This window comes from Lichenostomus cassidix, chromosome 3 (genome assembly GCF_008360975.1).
Source record: "Lichenostomus cassidix isolate B80296 chromosome 3, HeHo_3.0, whole genome shotgun sequence".
Taxonomy (NCBI): Eukaryota; Metazoa; Chordata; class Aves; order Passeriformes; family Meliphagidae; genus Lichenostomus; species Lichenostomus cassidix.
Window position 1 is genome coordinate 90,923,807 of NC_139483.1, and position 19,057 is coordinate 90,942,863.

The following is a 19,057-nucleotide window of genomic DNA, read 5'->3' on the forward strand; positions in this document are numbered from 1 at the left end:
CACGTTTTTAGATTGTCTTTGCAATCACATAATGAAAAATGTTTTTAATAAAAAGAGGGAAGTGCTATTCTGTACAGCAATAGAGACAAAAAGAAAATCTATAACAAATGTTTTGATTGTAGCACTTCTGAGTAGTCTTTTATAATAATGGACAGTTTGTAGTAATAGAAACAAAACTGCACTCCCAATTTTCTAGATAATACAAAATATATTGGAATATTAAGAAATGTTTAGTGCTATCATTTCACACTTTTTTGTCTGTGATGTATTTTTCTGTCATGTATTTTCCGTAAGAAAAAAGAAGTTTAATTTAACTTTTACTCCCTGAATATTAATATCAGAAAGATAAAATTAGTCTTATTGCAGCTGCCAGATTGACTCCAGATTAAAATATATTTTCACACAAAGTAATATGCAAAACAGCTAAAGAATTAATATGCCAGTAAAACTTTTATTGAAATCATTAGAATATATCTTACTCTCTAAACCTATCTATAATCTTTTTATGGAGGCACAGTATATCCAGAGATGTAATTTAAGTATTTTTTTATTTAGCTAATAAAAATGTCTACGAAATAGACACTGATAGTGATAAAGAGAGAATCAAATAGGCTGGAAATGACATTATAGATCCATATATAGAATTAATAACATTAGGGTAGTCTCAAATGTATTTATTTTTTAGTATTGTTATCTGGATTTGTAATTCATAATGAACCTTGTTTTTTTTCTTTTAAAAAGTGATTAAAGGGTAAGAATATAAGCAGAATAAATCTTTATTGTGTCACATCTGCATTTTGAAATGTTTGTTTCCTGAATAAATTATATGTAAAAATAGTGTTTCCTGTGATAGAAGAGCAAATGTTGAACTTTGAATTGGCATCAAACGTATTTTATTTCATTTCACTCAGTCTTACTGGCAGTTTATGTCTCTTAAAAGCCGAGAGCTGCATTATAAGGTCTGCACCATGTTACTAACGGTATTGAGTTCTTTCTTTAGACGCAAACTAACTCTTGGGTAAAGCAAATGATAGAGGAAACCAAACAGAAAGAGCAGGAGTTGTGGTACCAAACAAAAAATAACTTGACATTAAGAATTTTCTCTATTTCTACTCTTTATTTTTTTACTAGTGTCTTTTTAGTATCAGTGTGTGAAGTTATTTGCTCTTACTAGTGAGATGTACATATTTTAATTTCTTTATTCTTTGTTCAGATTTTAGAGAGATAAGAAGGCTAGATATTTATCAGAACTCAGTTGTGCTTGGCATCAGGCTCCTGTTCTGTATTTTCTGTCAGAGATAAACTTGACTTATTTTTAGTTTTGTTTTAAGACTGACTAGCTTTGAACATAATTGCTTTTGTCTGCCTCCAGTTTTATTTTGTATTTTAAGAAAGGATAGAGATTAATTTGTGCACAAATCGATGCTGAAGATTTCATAGTGGTGTCTTAGCATCTTAGCTTTTCACCTTTCTTATTCAGCATATTGGACATTGCCATTAAGGCAGCTTGTAGAAGATTTGCAGAGCAGAACAACTGAAATGTGAAAAAGTTATTCTCAAAACTGCTTTGTGCTCAGTTTCCTGGTGACCTGTGGCTGTGGAACAAAAAAAATAAAAATTTCCTTACGTGCTAGATTGCAGCTTTACATGATACTTCTACATTTCCTGAAATCTATCACTTTTGAACTAATATATACTAGCCAAGCTATTCAAGAACTGAAGATAACAAAAGTCCTTCCAAAATAAATTTTGCAGATGTATCATTTTAGTCCAAAAGCATTGTATTGTTGACATTACAGCCATGCTACTTTGTAATATTCAGAAACACAAACAGAATACCTATGTGATTCATACTTTTCCTTCACTTATATTTCTGAAAACTAAATTATATCAACTATAACTATTTTTAAAAGGAAATAGTTCCTAGTTGGTTGATATCTTCCTTGAAGATTCAGGTCAAATTGACACAGCTTTGCAGTTGAGGTCTCATAAATGTTGATTAAAGAGAAAAAATGTCTCCCCATCTGTTGCAGACAGATGTATGCTCTTTTAAGATGTCTGAGGTTTTCAGAGAGGTGACTGATGATTTGTGTTCAGCTAGTGCTCTGTTATGACATCCTGATCCTCTTTGAAAGAGCTGTTACCTGACTCGCTGTCACTCATTCTGTAACTGAGCAGTACATTACACCTTTCAAAATGGTAATGTCCTATTTAATGACACATTTCTTCTGCTCTTTTTTTTTCTTTTTGTTGGTAAGGCAGTCTCACCAATTCTTTAATATCACTTTTCTTTCTAAACCTGTGTACTCACATTCCTTCCCAGTGTAGAAACTTAAATATTAACGTACAGTTTAAAAAATGTCTCTATGCATCTTTAAAATCTGAAGTTAAAAACTCTTAACTCCAAATAGAATTAAAAAATCCCACTAACAGTCGTTAAGTAACTATGTTTGTTTGGTTTTTTTTCTGAAGAATCAGCAGTTAAGTAATCAGTTATTAGATATCTAACTCATCAAGAAGTTGGACCAGCTCAGATCTAATAACTATTGTGACTGAAACCATAAGGTGCACTATCTCCAGCTAGACTTAAAACACAAAGAGAAAGTAATGATGTTTTAATAATTTAAACATTTTAGCTAGTGTCTTCTTAACCAAACTGCATTTCACATGTAGCTGTGTTCACTAATACAACATACAATACTGGCAGTGCCAGTTTACATGCAATAATGCCAATAATTTTGTTTCATGAACAATGTACAAGTGGGAGGTGCAGGAAAGAGAAAAAGAGAAAACTGAAGATCTGATAAAACAGATTAGCCAAAAGAAGTATTTTAGAAATATTAGTTGTTTTATAATAGTTGTTTGGCACATGGTACAAGTATATTTTAAATGCCTAAAGTCTTTACAAATTAGAAATAAGTACACTAACTATTAAAAATACTCATTATTAAAAGGAATAAAGGGAAAACAGTGGTAAGACTTTCAATAAGTGCCAAGGAAATGTATGCAAATGAAATCCAAACAGACTAAGTGAAATTTGACTTCAGACTTTGGATTTAATATAGTAAAAGTTTTGTTGATTTATATTTACAACATCTGGAAAAACAGGAGCAGAAGTGTATTAGAATAAATTGTCTATTCCAATAGATGGCAGTTGATAATACTTTGTCAGGAGTTTTATTATCTGCTTATCACAAACGCCAAATTTGCCAAATGGTGTAGATTTATAATAGAGGCAGATGTGGCAATTTTCATTGTAAAGCATTAAGTCATGAGTTAAAGAAAAATATAAATTTATATTTTTCCTCCATTTATTTCTTTCAAGTTTTCATGCATTTTGAAATCCAAATAAATTATACAAATAGATCAAGGATCATGACTGTGGAATAAGTTTGCATGTCTGTGTGTATGTATGCAAATAAAAGAAAAAATTAAGTAGTGCATACTCTTAGTTGGGGAAATTAATACTTTTAGATAGTAAGGTTTTGAATGGAAAAATCAGGTACTGGAAGTTAGTTTCTGTTTCCAAGTGGTTTCAGGTATGCCATATCTAGCCACAATGATTCTGATTAAAAGTTCTCTTATTCTCAAAATGCAGTAGATTGTGTCATGGTAATTATGCTCATGCAGTTCTACTCTTTCATGTACATTTAGGCTGTATAATTATAAAGAACAAAAACATACTTACATCTTATTTGGATTAAGCTTTTTAAAAAGTACACCTAACTATGTCTTTGTTAAAACACAGAAAAGAAGAAAAAGAGTTTTGTGACTAAATGACAGACAGATTTTTGAGACAAAGGCCAGTTTACAGCTTCTCACATCAGATTAAAGAAAGACCTTTGTAACTGTGTTTGAAATATGTAGACAACGGCATTTACTATAAGGATGGTAGCAAGATGTTAGACATATTGATATTTATAGAAGTTTGTAAGCTTTTTGTGCTGTAGAAATAAAAGTAGTAATTACCATTAATCATAGTACAATGGAAATGAAAGTAAAGGTTAAGCCATATATATTAGAGAAATACAGTAAAATTTAATTTGCAAAGACTGTATCTACTGTTATTTTTAGGACTCCTGAGTGTGAAATGGTAAATCAGGAAAAAAAAATCTTGTTCACAGACAAAGAGGAAGCACACAATATATTTAAGTAAAGGCAAAAATTGTTAGTGTGAGAGATCTGAACAGCTAAATTCAAGAAATATTAGTATACATCCAGTTATTAGAGAAAAAGAATAGTGCATACAGAACTCTTAATATTTACTATATATGTATATTTTATGTGTATTAGATACTTTTTGTTTTGTCTATTACTGTGAGAGCCAATTTTGTCAGCTCCAGGTCTACATTTCTTGACCTGTGATGAGTGGTTTATAACTGTGGGGTATAGCTCTTGTAAAAGTCATAAATATCTCATTCTAATGGAATAATGGCTTACTATAGCTATCTGTATACGATTATGGTTGTACTTTGCAAAGATAAAATTTAACTAGTCATAGCGACCTGGTCAATAAGAGAAATCACTCTTGTAGAAATGAAGTAAAACAAAGCTGCAGCTCCCCACAAGATCATACAGGGAAAATTTAACAACCACCAGTCCAGAGTTCTTGAAAGTTCAGTGCAAATAGTGTGGCTTGTTACCAGGAGTGGCAATACTGCATCACAGGGCTATCTGGTTATGAGATATTAGGGAACCAGAGTAGAGCAGTGAAGTCTTTTGTAATGGAGAGTTACTCTCTGAGACTGACTGGGCATTCTAGTGGTGGTTGGGTGTATTGTGACTTATTAGTATGCAGGTACATTTAAACTTATTGTGCATATTAGAAAACATCCACAGTATAAGTAAATGACTGGTTAATGATATTTGCTTCTCTCACAGCATGTATTAAATGGGTATAAGGTTTTGTATGTCTCAGTTAAAGGATGGCAGCAAATATTTATTTCTCAGAAAGGAGTGGTAATACTGATTTATACACGTGTAATATATTTTGGAATGATCACTGCATTGTAAAAACTGAACAACCCCCCAGACCTAATGAAGCTGTTATGCCTATTTGTCTGTCTGTATCCATTATGTGACCATGAGTTAGTATACATGGACTATGTGGGATTTTTTATTTGTACAGGTAGGCAAAACTATTGTGTTTGGTGATACTAATTAGTTATATTCTGAAGTCCAAAATTGCTTTCTGCTATGTGTATCTGAAAATCTGTTGCATTTAATAGTACACTTTCAGTGTCCATATCTCAAGTGAGCACTGAGACAGTTGGGAACATAGATCTCAGTGGGAAGGAGCAGGTATGTGTTTTTTAAGGCTTTATCATTCATACACAAATCCAATTACATGTCAACAATGGATTTGATTCATGACTGCTTTACATCTTTTCATCTATAGTTACACGTTTTAACAGGTCTCCAATCATCTGTGCCTTAAGTGACTGTCATGCATTTAACCATGTTTCTATTTCAGCTCATATGAGTGTCAATCTCTTCGGGCATGTAGCTTATCTGTATTTTGCATCAACAAGTGATACCTCCTGAACAGAGAAGGAAGTTGTCATTCTTCTTGCTGCACTCCTTGTCAAATTTTAGTCATAAAAAAGACTGTGAGATGTTGAAATAATTAGAAGGTGGGAAGCCCCATGCTGTAATCAAATTTCCTTTCATCATCTCATTAAATTCTGAAAGAAAAATTTGCAGATCCCACAGAATCAACATCAGGCAGATGGATTTTCTTTCTAGTTTTGTTACGGGACAACATGATTGTTTAAATTGTCTATAATTTTTTTCAGCAACCGGGGAGGAGAAGAAAAAGTTTAATTGTTGAAATTTTGCATTATGTCACACAGCATAGCACAAACCTTGGGTACTATATGATTGCATGACTTACAGTTTTTCAGATGGCTGTGACTGATTTCTTTATTTGTTAGGATTTTTAAGTATGTTGGGGTACATCTGAGTTAATAATTTTGCTCTTAATTTGTTTTTGTAAAATTCTGTGATTTCACATAACTGACGTAATAATAAAACTCTTTGTACTATGAATATAAAACATTTTGTGGCAGGGAAATAAATAAGTGAAAGACTATTTTTAATTGAGAGCATGCAAATGAAACATCACAAGATCTAAATGTCTTTTGGCTTACTCTTAATTTTGTTTCATGGAATGTTTCAACTGTTTTTGTAGAAAGAAGTTTTATATGGTAGAGACAGCCCTTTGCTTCACATATTGAAGCAATTTTGTTAAATTTGTACTTAAAATACATATTTAAAAAGGAAAGAAAACATAGCTATATAAAATCCACATTAATTTTACAGTTCTAATTTTCAAAATTATAATTACTGAGATTTTTCATGATAAAACAACTTGTACAACCTGATATAATGTTAAACAAATGTATTCTTCCTGACATTGTTACAGAGCCTCTCCCCTTTCATATTTTCTTTAAAGGTGCCTAGGCAATTGTGCCTGGATTCCTAAATACAGTTCTTTTATTAATTTCCATTGATGGCAGAATTGGACAGGTCACATAATAGACCTTTTAGTATTCCTTTAGTTATTTAAGAGTGTCCTTCCCTCAGGAGGGGAAGTGGAGAGGGAGGTGATGAGCTCTTTTCCCTGGGATTCAAGGATAGGACTTGTGGGAACGGTTCAGTGCTAGGGGAGGTTTAGCCTGGGCATCAGGAAGCATTTCTTTACCAAGAGGGTGGCCAAACAGTGGAACAGGCTTCCTAAAGTGGTCCTAGAGTATGCCCCAAGCCTGTCATGTTTAAGAGGGTTTGAAAAATGCCTTGAATTATATAAGTCAACTTTAGGTCAGTCTGGAAGTGGTCAGGCAACTGGACAAGATGATTACTGTAGGTATCTTTCTACTGAACTATTATTCTATTCTATTCTATTCTATTCTATTCTATTCTATTCTATTCTATTCCATTCCATTCCATTCCATTCCATTCCATTCTATTCTACCTCTACCTGTTCTACCAAACCCTAATCTACACTATTCTATTCTACCCCGTTATTCTTCCATCCTATTCTACATCTATCCTGTCCTGTCCTGTCCTGTCCTGTCCTGTCCTGTCCTGTCCTATCCTATCTTGTCCTACCCTATCCTATCCTATCCCTGATATCAAAGTCCATATTACATGTATTGCTGTAACTCCTTGTCTTAAGGCAAAAAAGGTCACCAGTATGTTATTAAGCATAGAAGATGTCAAAGAACATTTATTCTACTTTAAATTTTGTTCTGTCTTGATAAAATTATATTTTTCAATTTCATTTCCAATTTTAAAGACTTAATACTGTTTCTTGATCAAATATTAAAAAGTAGTTTTAGCCTTCAGGGATATTTTTGTGATTTGCTTTTGTTCTAAAGTGCGTGGATGCAGTTTTATAATGTTTTTTTCAGGCTCTTTGTTACAATGATGTTACTGTTGTTCAAAATAGATCTGGTTTGTGAAGACTAAACCTTAACATGATTTATCAGAATGCTTCCCCCAGCCCCCTAAACTGCATTTCAGAGTCTTGTTCTTCATCTCTTTGAGATAAAATTATATAATGGCAGAGTCAGAATTTATGCTAAATATGATAAATGCATGCAGTGCTTATACTTCATTACAGAAACAAAAGAAGAAATTGCAGGAACATCAGAACACTGGGATGTTAATTAGCTAAAAGAGGAAAAAGGGAAATATATAACTCCACCTAAGGCTTTTTGGTTTGGAAGTTTCATTGACATGCAAGTCAAATTTGAACTGTTCTTATATCTTAAAAGCTGCTTCACTTGGTCACTGGGCCAGCTTGTCTGAAGTATGGTTGACATTGTGTTAAATATTCTGGCCAATATATCTTCATGTTTCTATGTTGATAAGAATTTCAACAAGAAAGTAAATGAGCACACATCTTTGGAAGCAAACTACTATTTAAAACTATCCCAAAAGGCTTTGAAATGCATCTTTAAAGATATTCTTCCTTTTTCTCCTACTATTTTATTGACAGCACATTTTGCTATTGAGTATTTTTTTTCAGGAGTAAATTATTTGTATGTTCTGCACTGATTTTAAATTAAGTCATATAATACTGCAGAGGGAAAATTGCACATATCCTTAACTACTATTGTCTTTACATTTTAATGGCATTTTTACATGATCTCTTCGTTGAATATTCGTTACAGATGATGTCTTTGCAAACTGACAGAAACACTTCTGTTTACCCATTTGTAATTTGAATTAGACCCAAATAATGACTTCTGCCCAAATGTGTTCTTATGGGGTACTATTACCTGCATATTTGAGCAGATTGCCCTATGGTTTTAATGCTAATGACCAGAGATCATCTTCACTGATTCTGGTGTATTTTTTATCAGGTCAAGAACAATATTGGTCAAGAACAGCTCTACTCAAGTGCTTACAGATGCAAAGATATAAACCCAAGGTAGACTATATAAGAATCAGACCTGCAATCTTTAAACCCAATCATATTTACCACTGTCTCTTAATACATATAAACCTCATGGCACAGGTAAAAAATAAATATATTAATTATCACCAAGATGCAAGGGACATTTTCAACATAAGTATAGGATTTGAGAAAGTACATTCAGGTGTGGGAGATTAGATTTTAAAGCTGAGGCAGGTAGACTTTTATTACCAAAAAGATTAAATATGTAATTAGGTTTTATGCTGTGCTTTTTATTTTTGGAAATCTAAATCATGAGAAGCATTGCTGAACAAGGTTCAAAATGTATGTGCTGTCATCACTATCATTATTTTTATGGCTTTTGGTAGAAAGGATTTTGTTTTTCCACCATGATCACTAATAAGAGAATAATATTTACTATAGCTTAATGCAAATATCTTCATAAGTGATTTTATTAGAAGTAATTTTAATGTTTCAATTCTCCTATATAGTTGCAGTGGGTTGATCTTATTTGCTGCCCACCAAGCTGCTTTCTTGCTCCCCCTCCTCATCAGGACAGAGGAAGAAAATAAGATGGAAAAGCTCATGGGTCAGGGTAAGGGCAGGGAGATTGCTCACCAATTAGGCATAATAGACCCAACTTGGGGGAAGATTAATTTATAGACAATTAGAGTAGGATGGTGAGAAACAATAAAAACTTTTCCTCAAGTCTAACTCTTCTACATCCTTCCTGACCGAATGGTGAAGGGATGTGGGGAATGTGGGTTGCAGTCAATTCGTTAACAGCTCCTCTCTGCCACTCCTTCTTCACACTTGTTCCCTACTCTATCCTTTTTGGGATAGTCATCATTCATAAACTTCTTGGATGTGGGTCCTTCCTGCAGTTTATAGTTCCTTTCCTTTTTATCTTTTCATGTGAAAATGTAATTGTAAATTACAAAGCTTAGTGTCACATGCTCAGATTCTTACTACTTCATAGACTGCAGGTTGAATTAAATTTTGGTTTACAAAAAAATTACTACAAAAATAGTAATAATACAGGGAATTATTCAGAAAACAATATGGTTTTTATTTCAGAAGTACGCTTGGGCCAACAAAGCATGTAGGTGCATCTTTTAAAAATACAGTAGGAAGAAAAGCTTCGGAGAAGATGCAGCTTTCAAAGTTAGTTTAAGTTAATCTGTTAGCATGAGTGCCAAAATTTCATAATAAATAAATCCTTGTTATTCATAATGTAAACATATGGAAAAGTGATTTGCATCTTTTTATTCAGAATGAAGTTAACTTCAATATATTTAAACTTTGTAGTGTATAACATTATCTAAAAACCATCCAGATTTATGCAAAAACTTGGTGTCCTGTTAATGCAATGTCCATGTAGTATTACTGCACTTTTATTACAGGGTTGTACATTCAGCCATAGTTCTCATGCAAATCATGTATATATATTAAAAAAATTGTATGTATAAATGTATCTCTAAACAGTTTATATGTTGAACCATTTTAATTAAGAGTTTTTCTATATGAAGCACATTTTTTCTTATGACATCAAACACTTCGGTACACCAGAGATTCAAGTCATTTGTCCATCCTCAAGTATCTGTTACTGTATGAGATGCTCAGGTATTCAGGGTGTTGCAAGCAAGGCTAATGTGTGTGACACAGAAAGACCCATATCCTTCTAGAGGGGCAGTTAGAACTCAGGCAAGATTCAAAGACATCTTTTACGACAGAAGATATCTGAGGATATCTGGATTTAACCCAAAGAAACACTGTATGCAGACATACTGCTTAGTTTTCCTCTAAAAATTCATTTCCATAAATACAACCTTCCATTAGCACAGTAACATAACTGCTTTATCAGTGTTTCTAACTTGGCTCAGTATGGCTCAGACCTTTCCAGTCTCTATTCTAAATAGCATTAAACAGTAGCTGAACTCTAAGACTGTATACATTTCTAGCAAATTAATTTCAGTGTCACATTGTATTTTTCTGAGGCATTTCCTAAATATTTTGGCATTTTCTTGTACCTGTGGAGGCTTTCCAGTAGTCACTTCAATTGCCTTTTTTGCACCATAGAGTGTGATGGCAAGATCTGTCACCCTTCTAAACAAAATGGTTTGTGCTCTTGGAACTATTATGCCATAATAACAAGAAACCAACAAGTTCAAGTACTCCTCAAGGAAAACAGGTGTTTATGGACCTTTCTGCTGCTGTTGACAGGTGGTTAGTACTGAAGGAAATTATCTTTAAAATAAGTTTTATAGTGTTAGAATGCATGAAATAAAGGGTTTACCCAACATGTTCAGCCAAAAAGATAATATTGGACTTAGAGCTACTTAGTTTGGTTACAAGAATATGAGATTTCCCGTAGTTAATTTGTTGTTCAAGGCCATGAATGCAAATCTGCTTTGTTGTTTTGTTACTTTTATCTCCTGGATATTCCACTGGCCCACATGTCATTACAAAGGTGTTTGAATTCCCTCAGTGAATATTGTACAATGATTTTTGAGTTGGGACATACAGAATTCATTAGATTTTTATTTTTTAATTTTCTGAAATTTGAATATTTGTCATACTTGGTTCCTGTTTTACATGAAGTTTAAGTATGAATTAAAATGTCAGAAAATTCTCGAGGAATTATGCCCATATATGTTAAGTAAGTAATTTACAAGGGCTGCACAATAGTAGAGCTGAGATTTAGCACTTCAAATTTCCACATAGGGCACTGTCTAGGGAATAGTTTGTGTATAGATGCATGTGCATCTTTGATACTTAAACACTTCTTCATGTACCTTTTATTTCATGTGCTCTATCAAGCTTCATATGCACTTTGAATTAACAAAATTACCCTCCTCTTTAAAGAATTTAGGAAGTAAGACAACAGTCAAATGGGGTAAACCAGGTATGTTTCTCCTGCTTAAAATTCTGGAACAAAAAAAAATTGATGTGCCCTTTTAATAAGTTATGTTCTCAGCCTTTGTTTAAGTCAGGGTTCTTGTCTGGTAATTCATGTGTTCTTAGTTAATGTGTAATTTGTTACTAACAAGAGCTAGCTAAAGCTTTTCATTTTCAAATTTAAAGAACAGTATTTTCAGACCTTGTTTTGAACAACAAATCTAAAAGTATTTCTTTAAAGTGTTTTGAAAAATATTTCCAAAGATATAATAATCGCAGTTTGAATTGTTTTTCATGAATGGCAAGTAAGTACAGTAATAGGTGCATGCTTTTTTTGCCTTCTTTTCCATTCAGTTAAAAAATGGCATAGTGTTTCTTTAAAGCTTATATTTCCATATTTGTTTCCTACTGACAGTTGGAGCAGCAGCAGGAGCAAAAATTAAAGCCATATATTTGGCATTTTCCTTTGGCAGAAATGAGAAGTAGATCATCCTACTATATCAGAGAGTTGTCTAAAATTGCCCAAAAGCGATAAATTTCCAACTTTTAGTGTGAACATATGAATAATTATTTCCTCTTGCAATTCTGCTTTTTTTTTGTTTTAATTTTATCTTTCAAACCTAAATCAAGTTGATTGATAATTAATTAAAAATATGGCTCACATAAATGTGAAACGTTCATTGAGCTTTGGTATTTGACTTAAACTTTAATGCTGTAGCTCTTCTGTGTACTGAGAAATGGCGACGTATTTGTATACATATCGAACAAACTGAAAAGAAGAAGGAAAATGTTTCAGTGGTTAAGATGGTTAAGAGAAATTCGACATGTTTAGGCACTAGAGCTGAAGATTAAAATCTGACTTGGCAACAAGCTGCTTCTCTGACTGAGTAACAGATTGTGGCAGCTCTGTTAACTCTGAAATCATCATTCTGGGATTTTTTTATGACTGTCTATAGAAGAAACAAAACTGTGTTTAATAATATGCTCATTCCCTTACTGTGGATGTATTTAAATTCCTTAAATGCATGATTAGTTATAGATCTATTTTACATGATTAGTTATAGATCTATTTTACATAATCAACAGCTCCCACTAAAAATGACTCTTCATAGTATCAAGAATTATATTATTCTCATTTTTGTAATTAATTATCTATTTTTATAATTTTAGTTTCTAGCCACTCTATGTCCATTCTTTTTGCCTATGTACATCATCAGAAAGTTTTTTGGCATAGTCTAAGTTTAGTGTCAAATCACTTAACTTTTACTATATAAACAAAATAAACTGATTTTTCTTAAGATTGTTCTTATTGTTTTCTTCTAAAGATCTCCAGTTATTTGACCTCAATTAACTTGCTGAGGATGGGCTGTGTTGGATGTGGCAAGTACATTCGAAATGATCTATGTTACTATTGGCAATCCGAAGAAAGACAAGCAGTGGGGAAAAACAATCTGTGTTTACTTACCTGAGAAATGTTCCAGGCATGGAGCACTCAGCTGGTGACAGTCATTGTAAAACACACTGTTGGATTTTTAAATTATTATTGCTATTTGTAATTTTACATTTTTTCTTCCTGTTATTTTTAAACAGCATTAGCACTTTTGGTTTTACATGATTCCTATTATATGATATATTTTTACTCTTATTTCCTTCTTATCTTTATTTAATTTCTACAAAGGTGTGGTTATTAGGTTCATTTTCAAGTCATTCATAGGGGCTATAAGGAAAATAAATTCCTGAGAATGAGAAATATAAATTATAGTGTCAATATTGAAAAATAAGCAAATTTCTTTTTAAAATTGCTTTTTAAGTGACTGCAGTTGTTGGATAATGGTAGTGTCAAAAGCCTTCCACATTTCTTTAAAATAATCAACAGAATAATCCAAGTGTTTTAAATAAATTTGCAGTCATTCAACAAAAACTGGAGGAATTAAAGTTTTACAGGACAGGCCCTTCTATTTAGCATAAAGTTTATTTTGTCTGGTAGGAGCCTATTTCAACCTGGGAGTTATGAGTTACTCATTTTGCATTTTATTAACTGCTGCTGTACCTATGCCAAATTATGACTAATACTGCTGGGATAAATGGTTTACATTTTTTAAGGGCTTTGAGGAAAAATAAATAGCTTGATTTATAAAGAAATATGAAAAAAGTTATTCCATCTTTCACAATTAATCATCTATAAAATTTGTGCATAAGTGTTACCTAGTTTTATTATTATTTCTAGTCAGTTTCTTATGTTTCCTCTTCCTCTGGATTTTGGCCATGATTACAGTGACTCTTTAGACTTCAAGAGATATTGCTATAGGAGGGGTGTGCTAGGGAAAGAGCATGGTTTTGAAAGTTTTTAAGAATACTGGATTTGTGAATGTGTTCTCTAATACTGGTAACATCTTTTGACATTGCTTCCATATTATGTTGTTCTTTAAGTGAAAAGGATGCTCCAAACCCTGGTTTAAAGCTCTAGTTTAAGCATCTGGCTCCATTCTTCTAGAAATTAAAAAACACAATATTTAGGAATTGGAAAGACTATAGCAATATTTCCATGTTTGTGTCTATAGCAATGCTTGCTTTTGCTTTCAAATCCCTTTAAGCATGTGCTGTCCATAAAAGAAATGACAGAGTCCAAAAATTTTGATTATTGTTCATGTTACTTTCAATTTTTGCCATAGAAACAGGGAAAAGATACAAAGTAGGAAAATACTGTTATATTTGAAGCTAGTATGTCAGTGAAATGGAATAGCCTCTAACAGCTGCAAACAGCTTTCATAAAAAGCCTTTATAACTAACACATTTCCTATTTATTATTTTAAAATTTCTGATCATGGATGTTCAGGACTATTTCCCTGATCTTAGTGTATGGTACTGTAGTTTTTTTCAGGAAACAAATTGTCTCATTGCATTTTCTCATCTTTAAGAGACATTCCTTCAAGCAGGCCCTGGGGTTTTTTTATTGTGAGGGGTTTTTTTTTGTTTTTTGGGGGTTTTTTGTGGGCTTTTTTTTTGGTTTTTTGGGTTTTTTTGTTTAGTTTGATTTGGTTTGGCTTGGTTTGGCTTGGGGGTTTTTTGTGGGGGGGAGGTACGACATGTTTTTACTAGTACGTTTTTTCTGTTTTGAAGTTGTTTGCTAGATCTGCTTGTAAATATAAGAGACATCTTATGGGGAGTTCTCATGTCTTCTTGCGTCTTAAAATTCACTGCTCTTACTTTTTACTTTCTATTTACTCTACTGAATGCATACATTTCTAACATATCTCAGTAATAATAAAATAGGTCTTATTAGTAGTGAAAGAGTGTGCACACCTTGGAGATGTAGCATTGCCATGTGCCCTATTGCTCCTTCCAGGCAGAGTGTCCATACAGGCATTCCTTACATGTCTGCTACCTCTATCTGTTGCATGCAATAGCAATTATGCCAGCAGAAATATAACGTATGGGAGTATCTAGGATAAAGGAAAATGTTTTGAATGAAAAAGTAATCATGACAGGAAATTCACTTGCAGAGCTTTCATATAGGTACCTCCTTCGGTGTCTCATATTTTTAAGGTTTTTCTTGTTTTCACAGTCTATTTATCTAGTAAGAAGTAATCATTCTGAATTGCTTATAAGGGAATTTTGTCTCATACCTTTCAGAAAGCAAATAGGATCATTCTTCTGTAAGAAGAATGTAACTGATCATCCAGAAATAAATATAATATGTTTGGAAGGAATTTTTGCATTTCCAGTTTTTCTGTATGAAAATTAATTCTTTTCTTCATTTAATCAGTTCATATTAAGCATATGTAGTGGTGATGATCAAATTAGCATTACTGGAACTTTTAATTGCAAAACAAGATTGAATCTGGATAAACACCTCAGAGCTGCTTTTTTCCTCCCTCCATGTATAAATCAGTATTGTTTAACCACATATGTGGTATACAGTGGTACATTGTGGTATATTGTGATATTATTCAATCCTTATACCTGAGGGAATGGCCCGAAGTTGTGCCTGGGGAGGTTTAGGCTGGATGTTGGGGAAAGGCACTTCACCCAGAGGGTGGTTGGGCACTGGAACAGCTCCCAGGGAAGTGGTCACAGCACCAGCCTGACAGAGTTCAAGAAATGTTTGTACAGTGGTCTCAGGCACATGGTGTGACTTGTGGGGCTGTCTTGTGCAGGGCCAGAACTCAACTCCATGATCTTTGCGGGTTCTTTCCAACTCAGGAAATTTTATACAGAAAAGTGCCATTTTCTGTCCACTGACTGTGAAAAGAGCAATGATTAGACTCGGTGCTCACTGTTTACATGGTAAAATTTAGGTTTTGTGAGTCATATTGAAGGAATATAAGTTAGACCTCTTTACTCTCAACCAGTTGAAGGTCTTTCCAAAAGATTATATGTGTTAGCATAGAATAACAATTATCATGGAAACGAAGATAACAAGATTTTTTTTAAGAGTGTGTAATATATCTTCACAGTATATTTCCCATGAAGGAATGTTTCTTACAACATTTCCTGTATGCTTAGCCAGAAGCCTAAAACTGTCATTTTATGGTTTATATCCAATTACTTTTTTTTTCCTAGCTTGTTTTATTTTTAAAGAGGTGAACATCCATATTTGTTTTTAAATTGCAGTTTAAAAGAATTTGTGAGTCTAATGAAATGTATTATTTAAATAATACATTACCATGTATTTTCATGGAATATTCTATCAGGTTTCCTCCTCCATATGTAATAATAATTGCATTAAAAGTCTTACACTTATTTTTCTTGCCAGGAATAACTCTCCTTTCATGCTTCTACATATTTTTTTGCTTTACTGTGTCTTTATTAGTCTTGATTTAATAATGAAATTTTGCATGTTAACCACTGATATAATCTAGGAATACCAGAAGGTATACTAGGAGCAGATGGAAATGTGTATTCTTTTACCTGAAGCATATTGCCTGAAATTCTTTTGATTATTAAAACAATGGACAGCCAAAGCATGAGATCTGAGCAGCAGGGGTCTAGGAAAGGCAGGTCCAACCTGATCTGCTTTTAGGTGACCCACCTAGTGGATGAGGGAAAGGCTCTGGGTTTTGTCTGCCTGTAGGCTTATCTTCAGGTTACAAACAGAAGCAACATAGTACAATGTAAAGATGACCCACTCCAGTAGTGTAAATTCCTCTCTAAGGTTCATTGTACTAGGCTTTTCCAGTTCAAACACAGAGAAATGAGATGGGCTGGCTTTCTTTTTTTAGTACTGAGGAAGTTTAGATTACTAACTTAGCTTGCATGCTGCTTTTTTATAGGGCTAAAATTTGATTGAGATGAATTCTGCCTTGATGGCCACATAGAAATAAACTTAAGTGGATGGAAAACAGTTTTTTCATGGGTTGCTGCCAAAATAACAGCATAATAGGGCTTGTTCTGAAAGCTCAAATCTGACCCAAGTGTTGGTTTTATCCACAAAACAGAAGAAGAATTAACTGCATTACATGCAATGGCTGATGTTGTCTGAAGGCATACCCAGAGATATCAACAAAAGTTAGTATAGAGATAAAATGAATAATTTTGTGGAAAATCACTGACTCTCTGCACTTTCTTGCCAAGTTGTTTCCAGAAGCCTTTGTTTCAAATTACAGAAAGGTACAATGTCCTGATATATGTATCCATATGTATCAGCTGCAACTACTCGCTGATACTGAACTCTAATAAAATTGCTTGTCTTAGGAGTGTTCTTTTACACAAAACTAAGTCCTTATCTTATAAAATTACAGTTTCATAAATACCTTTTCAAAGAATTCTGAGACATACATTTGTAATTTTCTTGGCAATTCGTGACTCAACATTGGGTGGAATCACAGTTTAATGTTAGTCATTTATGCAAGGAAATTTGTGCCTTTGCATTTCTGTGCACCAGCCTTCTCCATAATTTTATGAATTGATAGCTCATACATGCAATTTGTTATTATATAAGTCAACAGATAAGAATGTTTTAATATACTTCCAATACTAGCTATATAATTCTTATACAGCTAGTACAGTTAAAAAAAAAAAGAAAATATTTTTTACTTCAGTAATGAGCAATTATCACCAGTTAGAGGTGACTGGCGTCTGAGTATATAATACCTCAAATGCATTATGGCTGTGACTTGCTCCTAAGTATTAGAAAGCACAGAAGTTTCTGCATGTGTACTCTTTCGAGGTATCTTTCAAAAATAAAATCAGACTAACTGAAATAATTATTGCTTCATGACTTGATTTACAGTAGCCAAGCAATTCAAGAATGGAACAGATAATGTGTGGGTATGTTTTGAAGTAACTGAGTTATTTAATTTTAATAGGTCATAAAGCTTGCTTTTGAAGAGTTTGAACTGGAAAGAGGCTATGATACTCTTACTGTTGGAGATGCTGGGAAAGTTGGTGATACCAGAACAGTGTTGTATGTGTAAGTACAGAACATCAAAAATTTTCCTTGGACATTTGCTGTCATGTTGTTTCTTCCAGGTCAGGTTATATCTACTTTGCAATTTTAATGTATGGGATTTGTTTATTAATGTAAGCTTAAAATCCAAGTATTGTCAAAGAACATTATTCATTACAAAATTTGTTCCAAATCCTTAGTAGTCTCTTCATATTAGGGACTAAAACCTGCAAATTAAATTTAAAAAAAAAAGCTTCCTTGAAAAAACAACTACTTGTACAACTCTAATATTATTCACAAGCAATTTAGGGAATAAAAAATAAAAGGCTTGGATTTCAGCAAACAGAAAATACAACTTGTGTAAAAACCCCTTGTTTAATTTGGCTTAAAGGGTATGACTGGACAATTACTGAATTATTTGTGCAATGCTTGTGTTTCTTGGGTTGCAATACCAGGTAGCTGTTACTGAGTAAATTGAATTCTGTGTTTTGAGTACTTGAAAAAGAAAAAAGAAAAACCAAACCACAAAAAAAACCCCAGCAACAACAACCTGTTTTGAGAGCATACACTTTATACTGACAAGAAAAACATGAACTGGGAATGGATTTCCACACCTAAGTTTATTTTTTCTTGTATAACGCAACGGTCATTCTGGTGATATTGATTTAACTACCTCTAACTATGACAAAAGGGTTTGCATTTTTGAATTGGGATACATATTTGCTCATAGAGATTGCAGAACTCCTTAAGAGTCAAGTTTTTAAGTACTAGATTTGCTATCCCAGACTGTTAATTCTGTTTGCTACACTCTGCATTACTTCATATGTCAAATCGCACTTGCTTAAAATTACATGTCAAATAATGGTCAAATTTCTTTTTTTTTTGCCCTTCCATTTGAAACCATTTAGCCTGTGACTACCTCTTCAACATTTATTTTCCATGACTGCACAAAAAATAAAAATAAAGTTAAAATTTTAAAAATATTATTTTCTCATATTAATTGCTTTTTTTTTATTATCTTAAGAAGACAGCACCCCATGATAACATCACCTCCTATAACTTTTTTTCACATTAGTAACACTTTAAAGATCCTGTAGCAAACATTCCCTTCTGAATCTCTCACTGGAATTTCTGGAACTAGTACAAAGTTCTTATTGGAGATATTCAGTGCTTCTAACCATTTCTTCAGCATATTTTTTTGACTAAAATAGCAACTGTTTTACCCCTATTAGTCCACAGCCTATCACTTAGGATTATAGTACAATGTTGGCCCATCTTTGCTGTAAATTTTATGTTAGATGAAAATGATGTCTGTGAGATTAAATTTATCTGCCTTTTGGGTTGCAAAA

General features: G+C 33.0%; 1 protein-coding gene across 1 annotated transcript in view; it reads left to right on the forward strand.

The window, feature by feature from the left end:
* Window positions 1-19,057, forward strand: part of CSMD1 (CUB and Sushi multiple domains 1) — a 1,097,029-nt gene that overhangs the window by 784,991 nt on the left and 292,981 nt on the right. The window contains exon 11 of the mRNA XM_085056685.1: window positions 17,629-17,732. Coding sequence (XP_084912811.1) covers window positions 17,629-17,732 — 104 coding nt within the window. The remainder of the gene's footprint in view (window positions 1-17,628; window positions 17,733-19,057) is intronic.